This window comes from Mesoplodon densirostris, chromosome 5 (assembly GCF_025265405.1).
Source record: "Mesoplodon densirostris isolate mMesDen1 chromosome 5, mMesDen1 primary haplotype, whole genome shotgun sequence".
NCBI lineage: Eukaryota > Metazoa > Chordata > Mammalia > Artiodactyla > Ziphiidae > Mesoplodon > Mesoplodon densirostris.
In genome coordinates this window covers 149,670,320-149,687,849 of record NC_082665.1, presented here as the reverse complement: position 1 = coordinate 149,687,849, position 17,530 = coordinate 149,670,320, and the positions used below count along the sequence as shown (strand labels likewise).

The following is a 17,530-nucleotide window of genomic DNA, read 5'->3' as shown; positions in this document are numbered from 1 at the left end:
CTAAAAATAGAAGGATAGCTTGAAAGTCTGTTTAAGAAGCCAGCTCAGTTAATCATAATAGCAAAAAAATAGAAACGGCCCAGATGTCCATCAACTAATAGTGGGTAAATAAAATGCATATTGCGATAAACAGCAATGAAGTACTCATACGTGTTATAACATGAATGAACCTTGACAGTATGCTTATGTGAAAGAAGCCAGTCACAAAAGACCACATATTGTATGATTTTATTTGTATGAAATGTCCAGAAAATACAAATCTATAGAGATAGGGAGTAAATTAGTGGTTGCCTAGGGCTGGGAATAGGGGAGATTAGAGGGAAATGGGAAATGACTGCTCAAGGGTACGGGTTTCTTTTTTGGTGTGATGAAAATGTTCTAAAATTGATTGTGATGATGGTTGCACGACAGTGTACTAAAAATCATTGAATCGTATGCTTTAAATTGATCACTTGTGTAGAATTTGAGTTATATCTCAGTAAGCTATTACAAAAAAACAACAAAAAGGCAGCAGATCTCTTTGTCAATTTGTATAGCTAAGTGACTGCCCTCTTTACTGCGGCAGCAGAAGACTGAAGATTTATCCTCTGCAGCGGATAAAATACAGCGTCTCTAAGAGCGGGGTAGATACTAATGTAATCGAAGACCAGTTATCCTACAGTAAACACCTGGATTAACTGAATGTGCTCAGTGTTAGAACCCTTATTGAGGTCCCTTGTCCTCTTGGGGTCCCAGAATCCTGACCATCAAGTAGAAACTTAGAGGATGATTCTCTTAGTAGAACCAAGGAGAAAAACTCTGAAGTTATTCACAATCAGTTTTTAGGGCCCTAGTTTTAAATATGAACAAGACAGTCAAGGATCACCAGGCTCATGAGGAAAGCTTTTAATATAAGAGACCAAAACAAATAGAAAAAAAGAATTTGGAGCAATAAGAACTAAAAAAAGAGCTCTTGAAAATTAGAGGGTAACAGTAAGAAGAAAATAAAAGAATGGAAGTTAACGTAGAGGAGACCTTGCATAAAGTAGAAGAAAAGATGGAAAGCAGGTAAAAAAAATATGTAATTCAAAGGTCAGTCCAGGAGATCAGCTTCTAAGCAACAGAAGTGTTGGTAAGAGAGAACAGAGAAAAGAGTGGAAAAGAAATAACAGTGAAATATTCAAGAAAAATACCCGAAGTTGAGGAATATCATTTTGCATATTAAGAAGCCTTCTGGGTTCTCAAGGAAAATGGATGAAAACAGATAAATGTACTTTGAATTAGGGTCTAGTCAGGAAAATGGAGACCATACTACTTATAACAGAATTGTATAATATAAAGAATTGTTTAGCCAGATGTTACGGGTTGAGTTGTGTCCCTGCAAAAAGATATGTTGAAGCCCTAACCTGTGGTACCTTAGAATGTGACCTTGTTTGCAAATAGAGTCTTTTCAGAGGTAATCAAGTTAAAGTAAGGGCATTAGAGTGTCCCTTAAGCCATTGTGACTCGTGTTCTTTAAAAACGGTAGGGAAATTTAGACAAATTTGGACACAGGCATGCACAGAGGGAAGATGGCCATGTACAAGCCAAGGAATGCCTGAGACTACCAGAAGCTAAGAGAGAGGCCTGGAACAGATCCTAACTAATACCTTCAGACAGAGCATGGCCAATACTTTGATTTCAGACTTGTGGCCTCTAGAACTGTGAGATGGATTTCTGTTCTAAGCCAACCCAGTTTGTGTTACTTTGTTATAGCAACCCTCAGAATCTATAAGAGACTAGGTAATTGGAGAACTGAAAAGGCAATAAGGCAACTCTCAGGTATCACAAAGATAATTAACTATAGGAAGTAATTAGCCCCTAGGGTTGGGAGAACAAAGAGAAGAGACTGGAATTATTGGAATTTAGAAGCTTGAAGAGTGGCCCTGAGGAGCTGGAACTCAAACTTCTGAGGAGTTGCTGCCTGCTCAGGAAGTATAAGTATTTTAGGAGACTTGATAAGGCTGGTCTGGGAATGGCAGGAAAAACACAAAAGCAAGCAAAAAGTTGCTAACTGAAACCAATTGCTGATGCTGGAACCATTGCTGTTTCCAGATTGAAGGTTGACAGTTAATACTGAGCTGAAGGAGTATCTCCCTGTTCCCTCCTTCAATCTTCCAGTGTCTTTCTAGTGTCCCTTTTAGGCAGAGTCTAACAGGAAGCCAGCTAGCAAAGAACTATGATTTGCAGGGTTCCAGCCCCTCAGCATTACAAAGCAGAGTAGAGAAGAGTAGGTTTGAAGTCTAGGACAGTAGCTTAATAACCAGTACACACAGACACCGAGATATTTCATTGTGAAATTTTGGAATACATGGGACTCTAAGCTTCTGGAGGGGGAGAAATGGGTCCCTCGACTTCAGAGATTGAGTATTCTCAACTGCATCCTCACAAGCCAGAAGACAGTGAGCAAGGCCCTCAAATTCTGAGGGAAAATGATTTCCAAGCTAGATTTCTTTACCCATCCAAATTATTAAGTACAAGTATAGAATGTAGGCATTTTAAGACGTGTAAGGTCTCCAAAAATTTCTCTTCCTCACTTCCTTCTCAGAAAGCTATTGCGTGATTTGCTCCACCTACCAAAAGGAAGGAGTAAACTTCAGTGAAAGAGGAAGGTGAGCATTACAGGAGACAGGAAATCAAATTCTAGAGGGACGAGGGATTCCTAAGGTGATAAAGAGAATTCCCTTAATGCTAACTGATTATCAGATGAAAGAGCAGTAAGTCTGGATTTGAACAGGTGAGGCGGCCCTGGTAGTTTTATGACAAGGAAACTAATAAAACACCTTATGTCTGTATCTCTTAATTAGGCAGTGGGCAAAGAGTTTGAAGTTGAATTAGTGATGTCTTTTGTTTGCTTAGCTTTTTATATTGGAGTTTAGAGCTTCATTCTGGAATTACTTCTCTCTTGTACTCTCCCTTAGGTGATCTTGTTTAAGCCTATGATTTTATTTTATTTTTATTTTTATTTTTTTATTTTTATTTTTTGCGGTATGTGGGCCTCCCACTCTCGCGGCCTCTCCCGTTGCGGAGCACAGGCTCCGGAGGCGCAGGCTCAGCGGCCATGGCTCACGGGCCCAGCCGCTCCGCAGCACGTGGGATCCTCCCAGACCGGGGCATGAACCCGTGTCCCCTGCATCGGCAGGCGGACTCTCAACCACCGCGCCACCAGGGAAGCCCCAAGCCTATGATTTTAAATAGTATTGATACGTGGCTGACCTCTTGCTCAGGCAAGACCTCTGCTCTGAGCTCCAGAGTCATTTATTGTATCCATTATCTACTACTGTGTAAAAACACTCCAAAACTGAGTGGTTTAAAACAATAATCATTTTTCTTCTGCTCATAGATCTACATTTAGGCAAGACTTGGGTGGAGATGGCTTGTCTCTGTTCCAAGTGGTATCATCTAGGGTTGCTTGCTCATACTGCTGACAAATTGTTGTTAACAGTTGACCGTGAGCTCCTTGGCTGGCTATGGGCTAGGGCAGTTGTCCCCAACCTTTTTGGCACCAGGGACTGGTTTCGTGTAAGACAATTTTTCCACGGACCGGGGTGGGGGTGGTGGGGATGGTTCAGGCGGTCATGCGAGTGATGGAGAGCAGCGGACGAAGCTTTGCTTGCTTGCCACTCACCTCCTGCTGTGTGGCCTGGTTCCTAACAGGCTGTGGACCGGTACTGGTCCGTGGCCCAGGGGTTGGGGACCCCTGGGTTAGGGGCCTTGGTTCCTCTCCATATAGATCTCTACGTAGGCTGCTTGGGCTTCATCATAGCATGATGGCTGGGTTCCAAGAACAAGCCTCTTGGGGGTATCCAGTAGAAGCTGTAACACTTTTATGACAGCCTTGTAAGTTGCATAGCTTCACTTCTGCATAGTAATAAGCCTACCAATATTCAAGGGGAGGGAAGTTGTCTCCCCCGTTAAGAGGTGGTGTCTAAATTACATAGTAAGAGAAGCCTTGAAGATATTGTCTCAGCCATCTTTGGGAAATACAATATGCCAAATACATCAGACTGTTTCCTTGATTTTGCCACTTGTATATATATCCCATAGGTGTTTTGAGCTGAAATCAATCAAAACAAATTCTTGCTTTCCTGACTCTTAAACTGCACCCTCTCCCTGCTGCCTCCATTAGTTCATTCCTCAGTCTTTCTCATGTCATTCAGTGGTGTTGCCACTCACCTAGTAGCTAAAACCCAGGTGTCATACCTGATTCCCTTACTTCCCACACTTCTAATCCATCTTGTCTCTTCGAACTCCAAATACATCTTGAATTCTTCTGTTCTCTGTCTACCTAGTCACCATACCACTCAAGTCCAGGCTACCAAGCTACCATCATCTTTTTACTTGGACTCCTGTTGTTATTTATTTCAGATATAATTGACATTTTATTAGTTTCAGGTATACAGTGTAATGATTCACATTTGTATTAACTGCTCTTCTAAAAAATTGTGGTAAAATCCACATAACATAAAATTTACAGTTCTAACCATTTTTAAGTGTATGTAGTTCAGTATTGTTAAGTATATTCGCATTGTTTTTTTTTTTTTTTTTTTTTTTTTTGCGGTACACGGGCCTCTCACTGTTGTGGCCTCTCCCGTTGCGGAGCACAGGCTCCGGACGCGAATGCTCAGCGGCCATGGCACACGGGCCCAGCCGCTCCGCGGCATGTGGGATCTCCCTGGACCAGGGCACGAACCCACGTCCCCTGCATCGTCAGGCGGACTCTCAACCACTGCGCCACCAGGGAAGCCCATTTTTTGCACTCCCTTGCTTAGAACTCCCTTGCTTAAAACCCTTTAATGACTTCTTGTTACCCATAGAATAAAATTAGCCTATGTCTGTTCCAACCTTATTTTGTACCATTTCCCCCTTATTATTCTCAAGTTACATTAGACTAGGTCATTTCCCAGGCCAAACATTTTTTCCTCCTGGAACCTGTGTGTTTTGTAGTTTCCTTTGCTTGGAGCACTCGAAATATTTAGATGACTCCCTCCTTTTCATCTTCAATATCAGCTTGAAATCCATCTCTAACTAAAATCCCAAACAAAAATAGCTCTCCTATTCTCTGTCCTTTATGATAGCACTGTGTTTACATCTATCACAGCATTTATCACAATGTATAACTATTTTATTTGAAAAAACATTCTGTTTGCTTTACTTGTGTCCTCTGCTAGAAAGAGATGTCTTTCTCACTGTTGTATCCCTGCAGCACCCAGCCAATGCTTAGCACACTCGTCAGTAAATGTGTTGCATGAATGAATGACTGTTATACAGAACAGACTGAACTGGAGAGACTGGAGTGAATTATAACCAAGACTTCTAATGGTAATTTAGGTGAATTGCTGAGGGCTTGGGTTTTAGTGGTGGCAGTGTCAATGGAACAGAAAAGGATGAACAGGAATCAAAGGAAAAACCAGCACAAATTGCCGTGTGACTAAAGTGGGGAGTCTGGGTGAAGGGGATGATAGTGGTTTGTAATTAACAGATGATTAAAGAGGATAGAAGAGTTGGTGTTTTGGAGATAATGGTGAGTTGGGATTGATGTGTGTTGAGTTTGTGGTGAGAGCAAGACTTTCATGTAGAAATATTGAGGAACAGTAGCTTGGATTAGAGCACACAATTGAAATTACAGATTTGGGAATCATTTGGGCCCAGGTGATAAGATGAAGCACTAAAAATGGATGATCTCCTGAGAGGGTATATATTGATAAGAGCAAGGGGGAAAAAAAAGAGAAGCCAGATATGGAAACCTGGAGTAGGTAGAGAGGGAGGAGAACCAATTTTTAATACAGGGTTAAGGAAACCAGGAAGTTTCAGAAAGAAGAAAGTTTAGCTTGACTGCTGCTAGTGTGGCTATTCTTTGTGATATGCATTTGAAGCTTCTGAAATGTTACCTTTCCTGAAGGTTATAAAATGGTGATATTAATATCTGCTTCATAAGGTTGCTGTGAGGATTATTAACGTACTATACTAAAAGCAGTTAGTGTAGTTGCTCTTTTTAGTACGTGTCCATTAAACGTTTTGAAGTGAAATACAATACAAGACAATACCGTTAAGCATCAAGAAGGCATTAAGGAGTTTGTAGAAGAAGAAAAGGCTTCTGAACTTGCTGTAGCATCTTTTCTTTAGAGATATATTCTTTTTAAATGTTCCAGTAAGTTAGAATTGTACTAAAAGCCTATATAGAGATAACATTTATGAATTTATTTTGAAGAGTTTTTAGTAGGAGTTTTCTGATCTGAAAATATACAGAATCATAGCAGTACAATGGCAGTTCATCTGTTTATGCTTCTTAACCACATCCTTTTACTGAATCTTATTCCGGAAGCATTTATAATGCAGGTGCTCCTTTGAAATGTCCTTTAAAATGGGTTGAGATTAAATTCTTATTTAACATTGAGATGAAATGAAGGTATATTTAAAATGGAAATATAGTTTTATATGTCAAATTGTACTAACTGCTTAGAGTATTTGACTTTTGGTAGTGGAACTTGGTCATAGGTAGTGTGGAGAAATTCCAGTTCCTTTTTGCAGTTGCCACAGGATTCTATCTCCAGATAATCTAATAAGAGAGCCATTTACACAAGGGGAAGTGGGAGCTTTCCTGCATTCCTTTTCATTATCTTTTTGTTTAGGGAACTTTGACAGGTTAGCTGGGCGGAGTTTGGTTGTTCCATAGCTTGCATGACCAATCTTTTTTTTTTTTCCCCTCCCATCTTAACATGTATTATTATGGAAAAAAGTAACTTATTGTTGCCTTTTCATGATCAATAGCAGTCTATAAGTAAGAGTAGTAGTTTGGAATAAAGGGTAGGGTAAAAAGGCGGGTAGGCGAGGAAAGGCAAGGAAAGACGTATTTAAAAATGAAGGAGGGGGGGCCTCCCTGGTGGCGCAGTGGTTAAGAGTCCGCCTGCCGATGCAGGGGATACGGGTTCGTGCCCCGGTCTGGGAGGATCCCATATGCCGCGGAGCGGCTGGGCCTGTGAGCCATGGCCGCTGGGCCTGCGCATCCGGAGCCTGTGCTCCGCAACGGGAGAGGCCACAACAGTGAGAGGCCCGCATACCGCAAAAAAAAAAAAAAAAAAAAAAAAAAAAAAAAAAATGAAGGAGGGGAAGGGAAAAAGAAGCTGAGAGATAATTGGTGAATAGAGCTTTTAATGTTTATCTTTCCCTTTGCCTTGGGGTTTCAACTTGCAGTGAATTAGCAGTTGAAAATTGCTTTGCCAGTAGTATATAATTGGTGACTTTAAGGTTATTTGCTACCTGGAACAGACATAATTCTTAAAATTCAGATATAACTAAATTTATACTTTCTTACAATTGGTCGTGGAATTTTTAGCATTAGGTGGGAGGATAGGGCAGGGAAAGAGGATTATGTAGCAGGCACTGTACTAAGTGTTTTATGTATGACTTTGTTTAGTCTTCACAACAACCCTGTAAGTAGATGTTATCAAAGCACAGAGAGGTTAAGTAACTTGCTCAAGGTCACACACATAATAAATGTCAGAGCAAGAATTCAAACTATGATGTTTCCCTTTTCTTGTAGTTAATATTTTATTCATCTCTTTGCTTCATTTACAGTTCCATTCAGTCACTGGGTCCTGTTGGCTTTAAAAAAAAAAAAAAGCTTTATTGAGATATAATTCACATACATACAGTTCACCCATTTAAATACACAATTCTGAAGTCAACCACAGAAAGAGAAACGAGAAAACAAGGATTACATGGAGACTTAACAACATGCTACTAAAAAACCAGTGGGTCAACAATGAAATCAAAGAGGAAATTTAAAATAAATTGAAATAAAGTATACAATTCAGTAGCTTTTAGTACTTGCAGAGTTTTGCAACCATCACCACATAGAACATTTACACCACCCCTCAAAAGAAACCCCACTCCTGTTAGTTGTCACCCTCTGACCTCCCCTACCCCTAGTCCTTCTAGACAACCATTAATCTATTTCCTGTCTCTAGATTTCTTCATTCTGGGCATTTCATATAAATGGAATCATATAATATGTGGTCCTTCGTGGCTGGCTTCTTCCACTTAGCATAATGTTTTTAAGGTTCATCCGTGTTATAGCATGTATTAGTACCTTATTATTGCATGTATTAGTACTTTATAACTCATTAGTACTTTATTATTATTGCTGAATAATATTCTGTTGTATGGACGTACCAAATTTATCCTTTCATCAGTTGATGGACATTTGGATTGTTTCTCCCTTTTGACTATTATGAATAATACTGTTACGAACATTCATGTATAAATTTTTTTATTGTGGTAAAATATACATAACAGAATGTACCATTTTAATTGTTTTTAAGTGTATAGTTCTGTGGCTTTAAGTGTATTCATATTGTTGTGCAACCATCACCACCACCTATTTCCAGAACTTTTTCATCTTCCTCAACTGAAACTCTGTATCAATAAAATACTAAATTCTCATTCTCCCATCCCCTTTGCCCCTGGTAACCACCATACTTTCAGTCTCTATGTAGTTGACCTCTCGAGGAACCTTATTTAAGTAGAATCATACAATATTTGTCCTTTTGTGATTGGCTTATTTCACTTAGCATAATGTCTTCACATTGTAGCACGTCCTTTTTAAGGCTGGTAATATTCCGTTGATTGTATATATCATTTTATTTACCCATTCATCTGTTGATGGACACTGGTTGCTTCTGCTTTTTGGTTATTGTGAATAATGCTGCAGTGAATATGGGTGTGCAAATATCTATTCAAGACTCTGCTTTCATTTCTTTTGGGTATATACCTAGAAGTCGAATTGCTTGATTATATTTTTAATTTTTGAGAAACCCCAAACTTTTCCACAGTGGCTGTACCATTTCACATTCCTACCAGTAATACACAGGGTTCTAATTTATCTGTGTCTTCACCAATACTTGTTATTTTCTGTTTTTTGATAGGATTAGCCATCCTAATGAGTGTGAGGTGGTATTTCATTATGGTTTTGATTTGCATTTTCCTAATGATTAGTGATGTTGAGCATCTTGTGCTTGTTGGGCATTTGTATATCTTCTTTGGAGAAATGTCTGTTCAAATTCTTTGCCCATTTTTTAATTGGGTTGGTTTTTTGTTGTTGTTGAGTTGTAAGAGTTCTTTATATATTCTGGATATCAGTTCCTTATCAGATATGTGACTTGCAAACATTATCTCCCATTCTGTGATAGTATCCTTTGACACACGAAAGAATTTAATTTTGATGAAGTCCAGTTTATTTTTTCTTTTGTTGCCTGTACTTTTGGTGTTAGATCTAAGAAATTAATGCCAAGTCTAATGTTGTGAAGCTTTTTCCGTGTTTTCTTCTAAGGATTTTATGGTTTTAGTTCTTCCATTTATGTCTTTGATCCATTTTGAGTTCTTTCAGTATGTGGTGTAAGGTAAGGGTTCAACTTCATTTTATAAATTTTTATGTGAGTATATATATTTCTTTTGGGTGTATAGCTAGGAGTGGAATTCCTGGGTTATGTGGTAACTATGTTTGGCCTTTTGAGGAACTGCCAAACTATTTTCCAAAGTGGCTATACCATTTTACATTTCCACCAGCAGTGTATGAGGGTTCTAATTTCCCCATGGCTTTTTGGTTCTAATTTCTCCACACTATATTACCTTCTGACTGGCTGATTTCAACAGTTTCCTTGGCTTACCTCTTTGGTGATAAACTCACAACTCTGCCTTTCTGCTGTCCCCTTTCACCAATCCATAACACTGTTTGTTGTATCATAAAAGTTTAGAGCTGAAAGGAATTATAGAGAATCATGGAAGTCAAACCATTCATTTGCAGTTGCTAAAACAGAGAAGTTAAGAGATTTGACTCAGTTATACAGTGATAGTGTCAACACTAGACAACCTCCTATGTGCATAGCTTTCATTTTATTAAATCATGTTTCCTTTTTTTGTGTCTAAAACTCTTTACTTGACTGTCTTAACCAGGTCTCCTTCTCATCCTGTCCCCTAGAGAACAATCTAAAAGCAAGGAGTTGCGTGCAGGTAATTTATTTGGCAGATGATCCTAGGGAACAAGAGCAAGGGGCCAGCGTGAATGAAATAAAAGAAGAAAAGCCAATACAAGAGTGTGTTATTGAGTTATTCAGTGCTGTGGCAATCAGGACTCAATCCCAGTGGGAACTTTTGAGGATCTAGATGCTTCTCAGTTTGTCTGTTCAGGGATGGACAGGAGTAAACTGTGTCATCTGTTCTTGTTCTCCATCAGTTGACGGTTGCCTCAGTGCAGGGTAAATTCTTTCTCTTTCTCTCCCCCGTTTTAGGGCTGCACACGAGAGCCTGCCAAGTGGTGTCTCACTTCATGGCTTTAAAGAAGCTTTAGGGCAGAAAGAAAATGAATCACAGTGAACACTGTGGGGGAAGTAAGTCAGAACCTACCTGTAACTATTAGCCTTGGCTTATGACTAGTGTGGTAGGCAGAATAATGGTCTCCCAAAGATATGTACATCCTAATCTTCTAAACCTGTGACTATGTTACCTTGCATAGCAGAAGGAACTCTGGAGATAGGTTGATGTTTCTGAATTATCTGGGTGTGCCCAGTGTAATCACAAGGAGCCTTATAAGAGGAAGGCAGGAGTGTCAGTTTTAGAAAGAAAATGGAAAAACTATAAAATATAAAAGAAAGATGAAACAATAAAACTACTATATAAAGGTGAAACATTTTAGAAACAATACGTTGAGTATAACTTTTGGAGAATTTGAATAAAATTCGCTCTGTTTCATTTAAGAAAAGAGAGGAAGAAAGAGATGTGACAGTGGAAGGCAGAGGTCACGATGACCTGGCTAGGAGCCAGGGAATGTGGGCAGCTTCTAAAAGCTGGACTGGATTTTCCCCTAGAGCCTCCTGAAGGAATGCAGGCTTTGATTTTAGCTCTGTATAACCTGTTTTGAACTTATCCCCAGAACTTTAAGTTAACAAATTTGTATTGTTTTAAGTCACTAAATTTATGGCAGTTTGTTACATAGCATTAGGAAACGAATACAGCTAGAATCAAAGGAGAGTTGGATTGCATGAAGATGAAGATTTTTCTGATAGAATCTGTGTCTTGCTGCCAGCCTCTCTTTTGATTCTAGCTGTTTTAAGGTTTTTGCTTTGTAACAAGTTACCACAAACGCACCTCTTGCTCTGCTCAGATCTGTTTGGACCCTGCATTGGTTCTAATCCTTCGCCGAGTCACTGCAGCCTCAACAGAAATTTAAAAAGGGTTGTTGCTGCAAGCTGGTGCTACCTACTGCTGCAACTGGTCTTGAAGCAGGGATTAATTAATATTCATCATTTTCCTCTTTCACCACCCATTCTAGATTTCCCTTATGCTGGGCCGGCAGTTCAGCTGCTCTAGGTTGCTTGTGACCTCTAGACTTTCAAACCGGAGGGACTTGAGCCCTTAGTTGTCTTGTCCTTTTTGAGCCATTGTTGCTACAATTTCCTGTTTCCTTTATTAGTACCAAGCAGGGAAAACAACCTGAGTCTGAGACAGACTGCTTCCTACCTACATTGTGTACAACAACTGCTAATGATAATGATAATGAGAGTCAGTAATCATTCCTAGTATATTTATTTCTTTCTTTGCCTGCTGGTCTATCAGCATGAGGAGGCCAAAGTGCCCAGGTAGTGGTTTTAGCTTTTTTTAGTGCCCATTCATTTAATTACAATTAGGTTTGCATTAGTTACCTTTCAACCAACACATTTGTGATAACCATTATGTAGGAAACTTTCAGGACCATGAGAAAATGTAAAAGGAGAGAGAGACTAGCCTAGGCCTAGCATTCAGGGATTGGGAAAGGTTTCTCTGAGGGAATTCTACTTACTTAGAGACTGGATGGATGAGTTGAAATTAAGCAGATAAAGAGGTGGGGAAGAACATTGCAGCAAAGAACACATCCTGCATCAAGGAGGTGCTTGATGCCTTCCTCCTCTGGAACCCTTTCTTCCATTAACTTCCATGGTTGTAGCTTTTAGTAGAACCCTTATTGTATCTTCTGGTAGAAGCGTTACTCTCAGGACCTCTAATATGGGAAAGCTTTTAAATTGTGGGTATGGGAAATCCAGATTCCACAAGTGAGTTACTTGGATTGATGGTGAAAAGAGTTAGTTAGTCCAGCTTTAACTTCTTGGTTTCTGGACTCATGCATTCTAGATAATAGGGTTATATAACACCGTAGTTGTTGGGTCATCCTGGAAGACCAGCAGGGCGACTGTTCAGCTGAGCCTTTAATATGCCATTCCATTATTTTGTTAGTCTGGCAGTTTCCTGGTGATGTGATATGTGGTAGGACCAGAGTATGCCATGGTCAGATGCTTAGTATTATTTCTCCTTCCCCATTAGACTGGTCCTTTGGTTTGAGGTGAGGTTAAGATGGGTCTCATTTTGGTAAAGCAAACATTTTGAAACCATTGGATGGTGGTGCTGGGCAGAGGTATTATACCGTAAATGTTGAGGGACACTTTGGGCAGGGAAGGCAATTCCATTTCTAGAGTAAGTGTCAGTTCTGCTACCTCCCAGAAAGCAAGGGTCCCAACCCCATTATGCCACCTGTTTAGCTCTATGTCTGATAAGTTGCTGTTTGCATTCTGCGGTGATCCTAATCTTGCTAGAATTTCATCTTTTTTAGTAAGGCTTTTTAATAACATTTTCTAAAAGTATGTTAATGATTTTTTTTATAATAGGGAATCTGATGAACAGAACTTCTAAGTTTTATGTAATCAACTGTATGATTCATTTATGAGAAATTTAAGAAAAGGCAAACTATAGTGACAGAGCATTAGTAGTTGCTAAAGGGGAGAGGATTGACTGTAAAGGGGCACAAGGGAACCAGAAAGTGGTGATGAAAATGTTTTAGATCTTGATTGTGGTGTGGGTTTAACAATTTTATACATTTGTCAAGACTCATTAAACTCTACACTTAAAATCAGTGAATTTTGTATGTGAGTTCTATCTCACAACTGATTTTAAGGAAAGCAGAGGATTTAATGTACTCACTCGTCAATCTTTTCCACATTTATTTATTTATTTTCCTTTATGGATTATGCTTTTTGATTAAGTTTGAGAAACTCTTCCCTTCTCTGGGATATTTTTTTCTGATTTTCCATTTTCTTAATTTCTCTTTATTTCCTTTAATGTCTTGAAATGTACACAGGATTTGATTTAATCAGGTAGAGTAAGACACACAGACATGGAAATGACTGTCATGAAAGAAGAAGTTTTTACTCAGAGTTCCTTAGAAACAGAAGTCATGCCACACCAAGGAGGCAAAAGGAGTCAAGGGGAAAGTATGGAGCCTTTATTGTGGTTTCTGTGAGAAGGATGAGTCAGGGTAGGGAAGCTTGAGCAGGTCTGGGGTTGGATAGTTTGAATAATTTATAGCTCTGGGTGATAGGGGTGGTCTTTAGTTGTTTCTAGTAGTGGCCCTGGTATGATTTAGGGCAGGGAGAATATTGGCTTGGTATGTGAGAGGTTTTTTGATGGAGATGGTTGGGGATATGGGCTCTGGATTCATCGGTTGTACATCAAAGATGTGCTCTTGGGTTTACTGTTTGCTATCTCTAGGCATTAGGTAATCCTGGGAGGGACAGTCCTTCCCTGGGTCTGAAAGGCCCTGCCATAACAGAGCATTACAAAATATAGAAAATTTAAAAACATGATTAATGCACTTATGCTTTCTTTATGTTTACTCTCATCTTTTTTCAGTTTTTGATTGAAAAAATATTAGTTAAGTGTATTTCATCTATATTTTTGTTAAAAATGCATTAGAGCAGAGGTTTCTGGGAGCCAAGAGTTATAATGGCGTCTGTATGATCTCCTGAGGCAACTGTGTCGGAGCTCGGCCAAAGTGAGCGGCAGCAGGAAAGCAGACTCATAGAAGATGACAACAGCAGCTAGGCCAACTTTTGAACCTGCAAGAGGGGGGAGAGGAAAAGGAGAAGGTGATTTGAGCCAACTCTCAAAGCAATATTCAAGCAGAGACCTACCCTCTCATACAAAGATAAAATATAGACAGACCACTCGGGATGCCCCTGAAGAAGTTCGGAACCGTGACTTCAGGAGAGAGTTGGAAGAGAGAGAGCGAGCTGCTGCAAGAGAAAAAAACAGAGACCGGCCAACCCGAGAACATACAACCTCCTCTTCAGTGTCAAAGAAGCCTCGGTTGGACCGGATTCCCGCTGCCAACCTCGATGCAGACGACCCTCTAACAGATGAGGAAGATGAAGATGAAGATTTTGAAGAGGAGAGTGATGATGATGATACTGCAGCTCTTCTTGCGGAGCTGGAAAAAATTAAAAAAGAAAGAACTGAAGAGCAGGCCAGGAAGGAACAAGAACAAAAGGCTGAAGAAGAAAGGATTCGTATGGAAAACATTCTGAATGGAAACCCTCTCCTTAATCTCACTGGCCCATCCCAGCCTCAGGCCAACTTCAAAGTTAAAAGAAGGTGGGATGATGATGTTGTTTTCAAGAACTGTGCAAAAGGTGTAGATGGTCAGAAGAAAGACAAAAGATTTGTAAATGATACGCTGCAATCTGAATTTCACAAAAAGTTCATGGAGAAATATATTAAATAGTACAGTTTTATGTGCTTAATTAAAGGCTATAAAATGTAAAAAAAAATGCATTAGAGCTATAAGCCGAGATCCACATTTTGATAGCATAATGCTTTTATTGTTGCTTGGTTCTTATTTTATCATTTCTGTTATGATTTTCTTTAAAATTTTTTGCCTAGGAGTCCATTTTTAAGTTTCCAAACATTTAAAAGATGTTTTATTGATGATTTCAACATTATATTGTGGTCAGAGAAGGTGGTCTTGGATATAAGTTCTTTGAAATTTTTGTCTTTGTGACTCCACGATTAGTTTTTTTTTTTTTTTTTTTTTTTTTTTTTTTTTTTTTGCGGTATGCGGGCCTCTCACTGTTGTGGCCTCCCCCGTTGCGGAGCACAGGCTCCGGACGCGCAGGCTCCGGACGCGCAGGCTCAGCGGCCATGGCTCACGGGCCCAGCCGCTCCGCGGCATATGGGATCCTCCCAGACCGGGGCACGAACCCGTATCCCCTGCATCGGCAGGCGGACCCTCAACCACTTGCGCCACCAGGGAGGCCCCTAGTTTTTTTTTTAAATGTTCCATATGTAGTTGAAATACCTCTCCATACCTATTAATGTTGCCATAATATTGTTTTGTCTGATATTAAGATTGCTACATCATCTTTTTTTTGTGTTGATGTTTGCCAAAATATTTTTTCATTTATTTTTAGCGTTTCTCTCCTATAAGCAGCTTTAGTTGAATTTTGTATTTTATTTTTATATTGAATCTGATAACCTCTTATTATCTTATAAATGAACTAAACTCATTTACATCTAGTTTATAAGTAGACTTATTTTTCCTTGTTTTGTTTACCACTTTTTTTTTTTTTTTTACTTCTCTTCCTGTCTTTTGATGAATTGATAATTGAGTAGTGCCCGTAACTCAGTTTGTAGCAAAGTGGGAATGTAGAATCTTACCTATTGACCTCATTGCCACAGGTAACATATCCTTATGTGGCATCAGCCTCAGTCACTAGATCCTTGTGTGCCTAATATGCTAGGAACTGGTGATACAGTGATAAATATTGTTTCTATCTTAGTGGTAGTGATGGTATTCTGAAAGTAGATTTGGAAACTTTTACCCTGCAAAAGTATGAAAGAACGGAAGGAAGGGAGGGAGAGAGAGAGAGAGAGAGAGGGAGAGAGGGAGGGAGGGGGAAGGAGGGGGAGGGAGGAAGAAAGGAAGGAAGGAAGGGAAAAGAAAAGAAAAAAGTTGATGAGATGAAAAGTATGATTTTCAAGGGGAAAAAAAGCATGTGTTTCTTTTTAATAGCAAAATAGGTACATATATATCCTATACAATCTTTTGGCTTTGTCATATTAACCTTTCTTCACCAATATCTTCAGGGACCCATATAATTTTAATAATCGTTGAATTACCAAATTTTAAAACTGATTTTAAAAAAATATTAGAATGGGTAGTATATGCCTGCTGTATAAAAGCAATGATAAGATAAGATAGAAAGAATTTTAAAAAAAGAAAGCCTTGTTAAAAAATGAGATAAATTTATCTGTGGAAGTAGTGGACTAGAAGTACAGCTTGCAAAGTGGGGTTGAAGCCTTGGCTGTGCCAGGTTTAGATATGGAAATAGTTGAGGTGATCTTTAATTCATGTCTTGTAAGATCATAGAGGCTGACAGAGTCACACGTGATACTGGAGACCAGAGTTACGGACACTGGGTAAAAACCAGATGTAGGGGTGGGTTGCCTTACTTGTTATAGGAGGCAAGCTGCAACTGACTACTACTTGAGAATAAGACTTACATGGTCACATCTTAACTCCAAAGGAGGCTTAAAATATAATTTTTTATTGTGGTTGCCATGTGGTGAGCCCAGTTGGGGAGTTCTGTTACTTAGGAAGAAGAGGACAAATAAAGAGGTAGACAACTAATGGATTCTGCCATATGGAGGTACGGAAATTATAAGAACTGTACAAGAGGTAGATGCATAGAGAAGGGATTGACTAACTCTGCTCAGAGATGTCTGGGGAAGTGATGCAAAGAAAACAAACATGAAAAAAATAACAAACATGAATGAGATCATAAAGGATATTCCGGAGTTTGCTGAGTGAGGAAGGGCATGCCATATTGAGGACTGGAACACCATGTGAAGGGAGCTGAAAGTTATGATGTTGATTCTGTAAATTTAATTATCACATGCATGTATTAAGGTGCCAAGGATACAAAATGAACTGAGACTTTGTCTAGTTCATCTAAGAACTTGCTGTGTAAGGAGACATTATTTAAGCAGCCTGTTTCAGTGACAGGACACTGAGTGCCTTAATAAAATAAATAAAAGGTTGTATAAGCACAGTGGAGAGGCACCTAAGTCAGCCTTGTCTAATGATAAGAGAAATGACTCTTGAATTTAGGTTCCAAAGAAGGAGCAATACAGAGGTAAACATCCTTAAAGGATGCCAAATTTAGGGAGCAGAACATGGATCTTTATGTATGGGTAGAGCATAGGTAGAGAATATGGAAAGATATGACTGTATGAAGGTGTTTTTATCCTGAGGGCTAGTAGGAACCATTGAGGGATTTTGAGTAGCGGAATTAAAAGCTCAGATTACTCTGGCTGTAGCGTGGAGACTAGGTTGTTTAGAATTTAATAATTAAACAGAAAATGATAAAAAGGGAAACATTAGACCTAGAAAGTTTAAATGTATATAACTTTTCCCCCTGATTTTTAAAATTGTAAAATACATATAATACAAAATTTACCATCCTAAACTGTTCCCTCAGTTTTATTGAGATGTAATTGACACCCAGCACTGTATAAGTTTAAGGCGTACAGCATAATGATTTGACTTACATACATCGTGAAATGATTAGCACAGTAGGTTTAGTGAACATCCATCATCTCATATGGGTACAACATTAAAGAAATAGAAAAAAATTTTTTTTCCTTGTGA

The 17,530-nt window shown here is 39.1% G+C and overlaps 2 protein-coding genes across 5 annotated transcripts in view; both read left to right on the top strand.

Moving 5' to 3' along the window:
• Positions 1-17,530, top strand: part of NCK1 (NCK adaptor protein 1) — an 81,443-nt gene that overhangs the window by 8,453 nt on the left and 55,460 nt on the right. The window lies entirely within an intron of this gene.
• On the top strand, positions 13,815-14,624 carry LOC132491372 (spliceosome-associated protein CWC15 homolog). Its single transcript, XM_060100246.1, has one exon. The coding sequence runs from the start codon at positions 13,910-13,912 to the stop codon at positions 14,603-14,605; it is 696 nt and encodes a 231-aa protein (XP_059956229.1). The 5' UTR covers positions 13,815-13,909; the 3' UTR covers positions 14,606-14,624.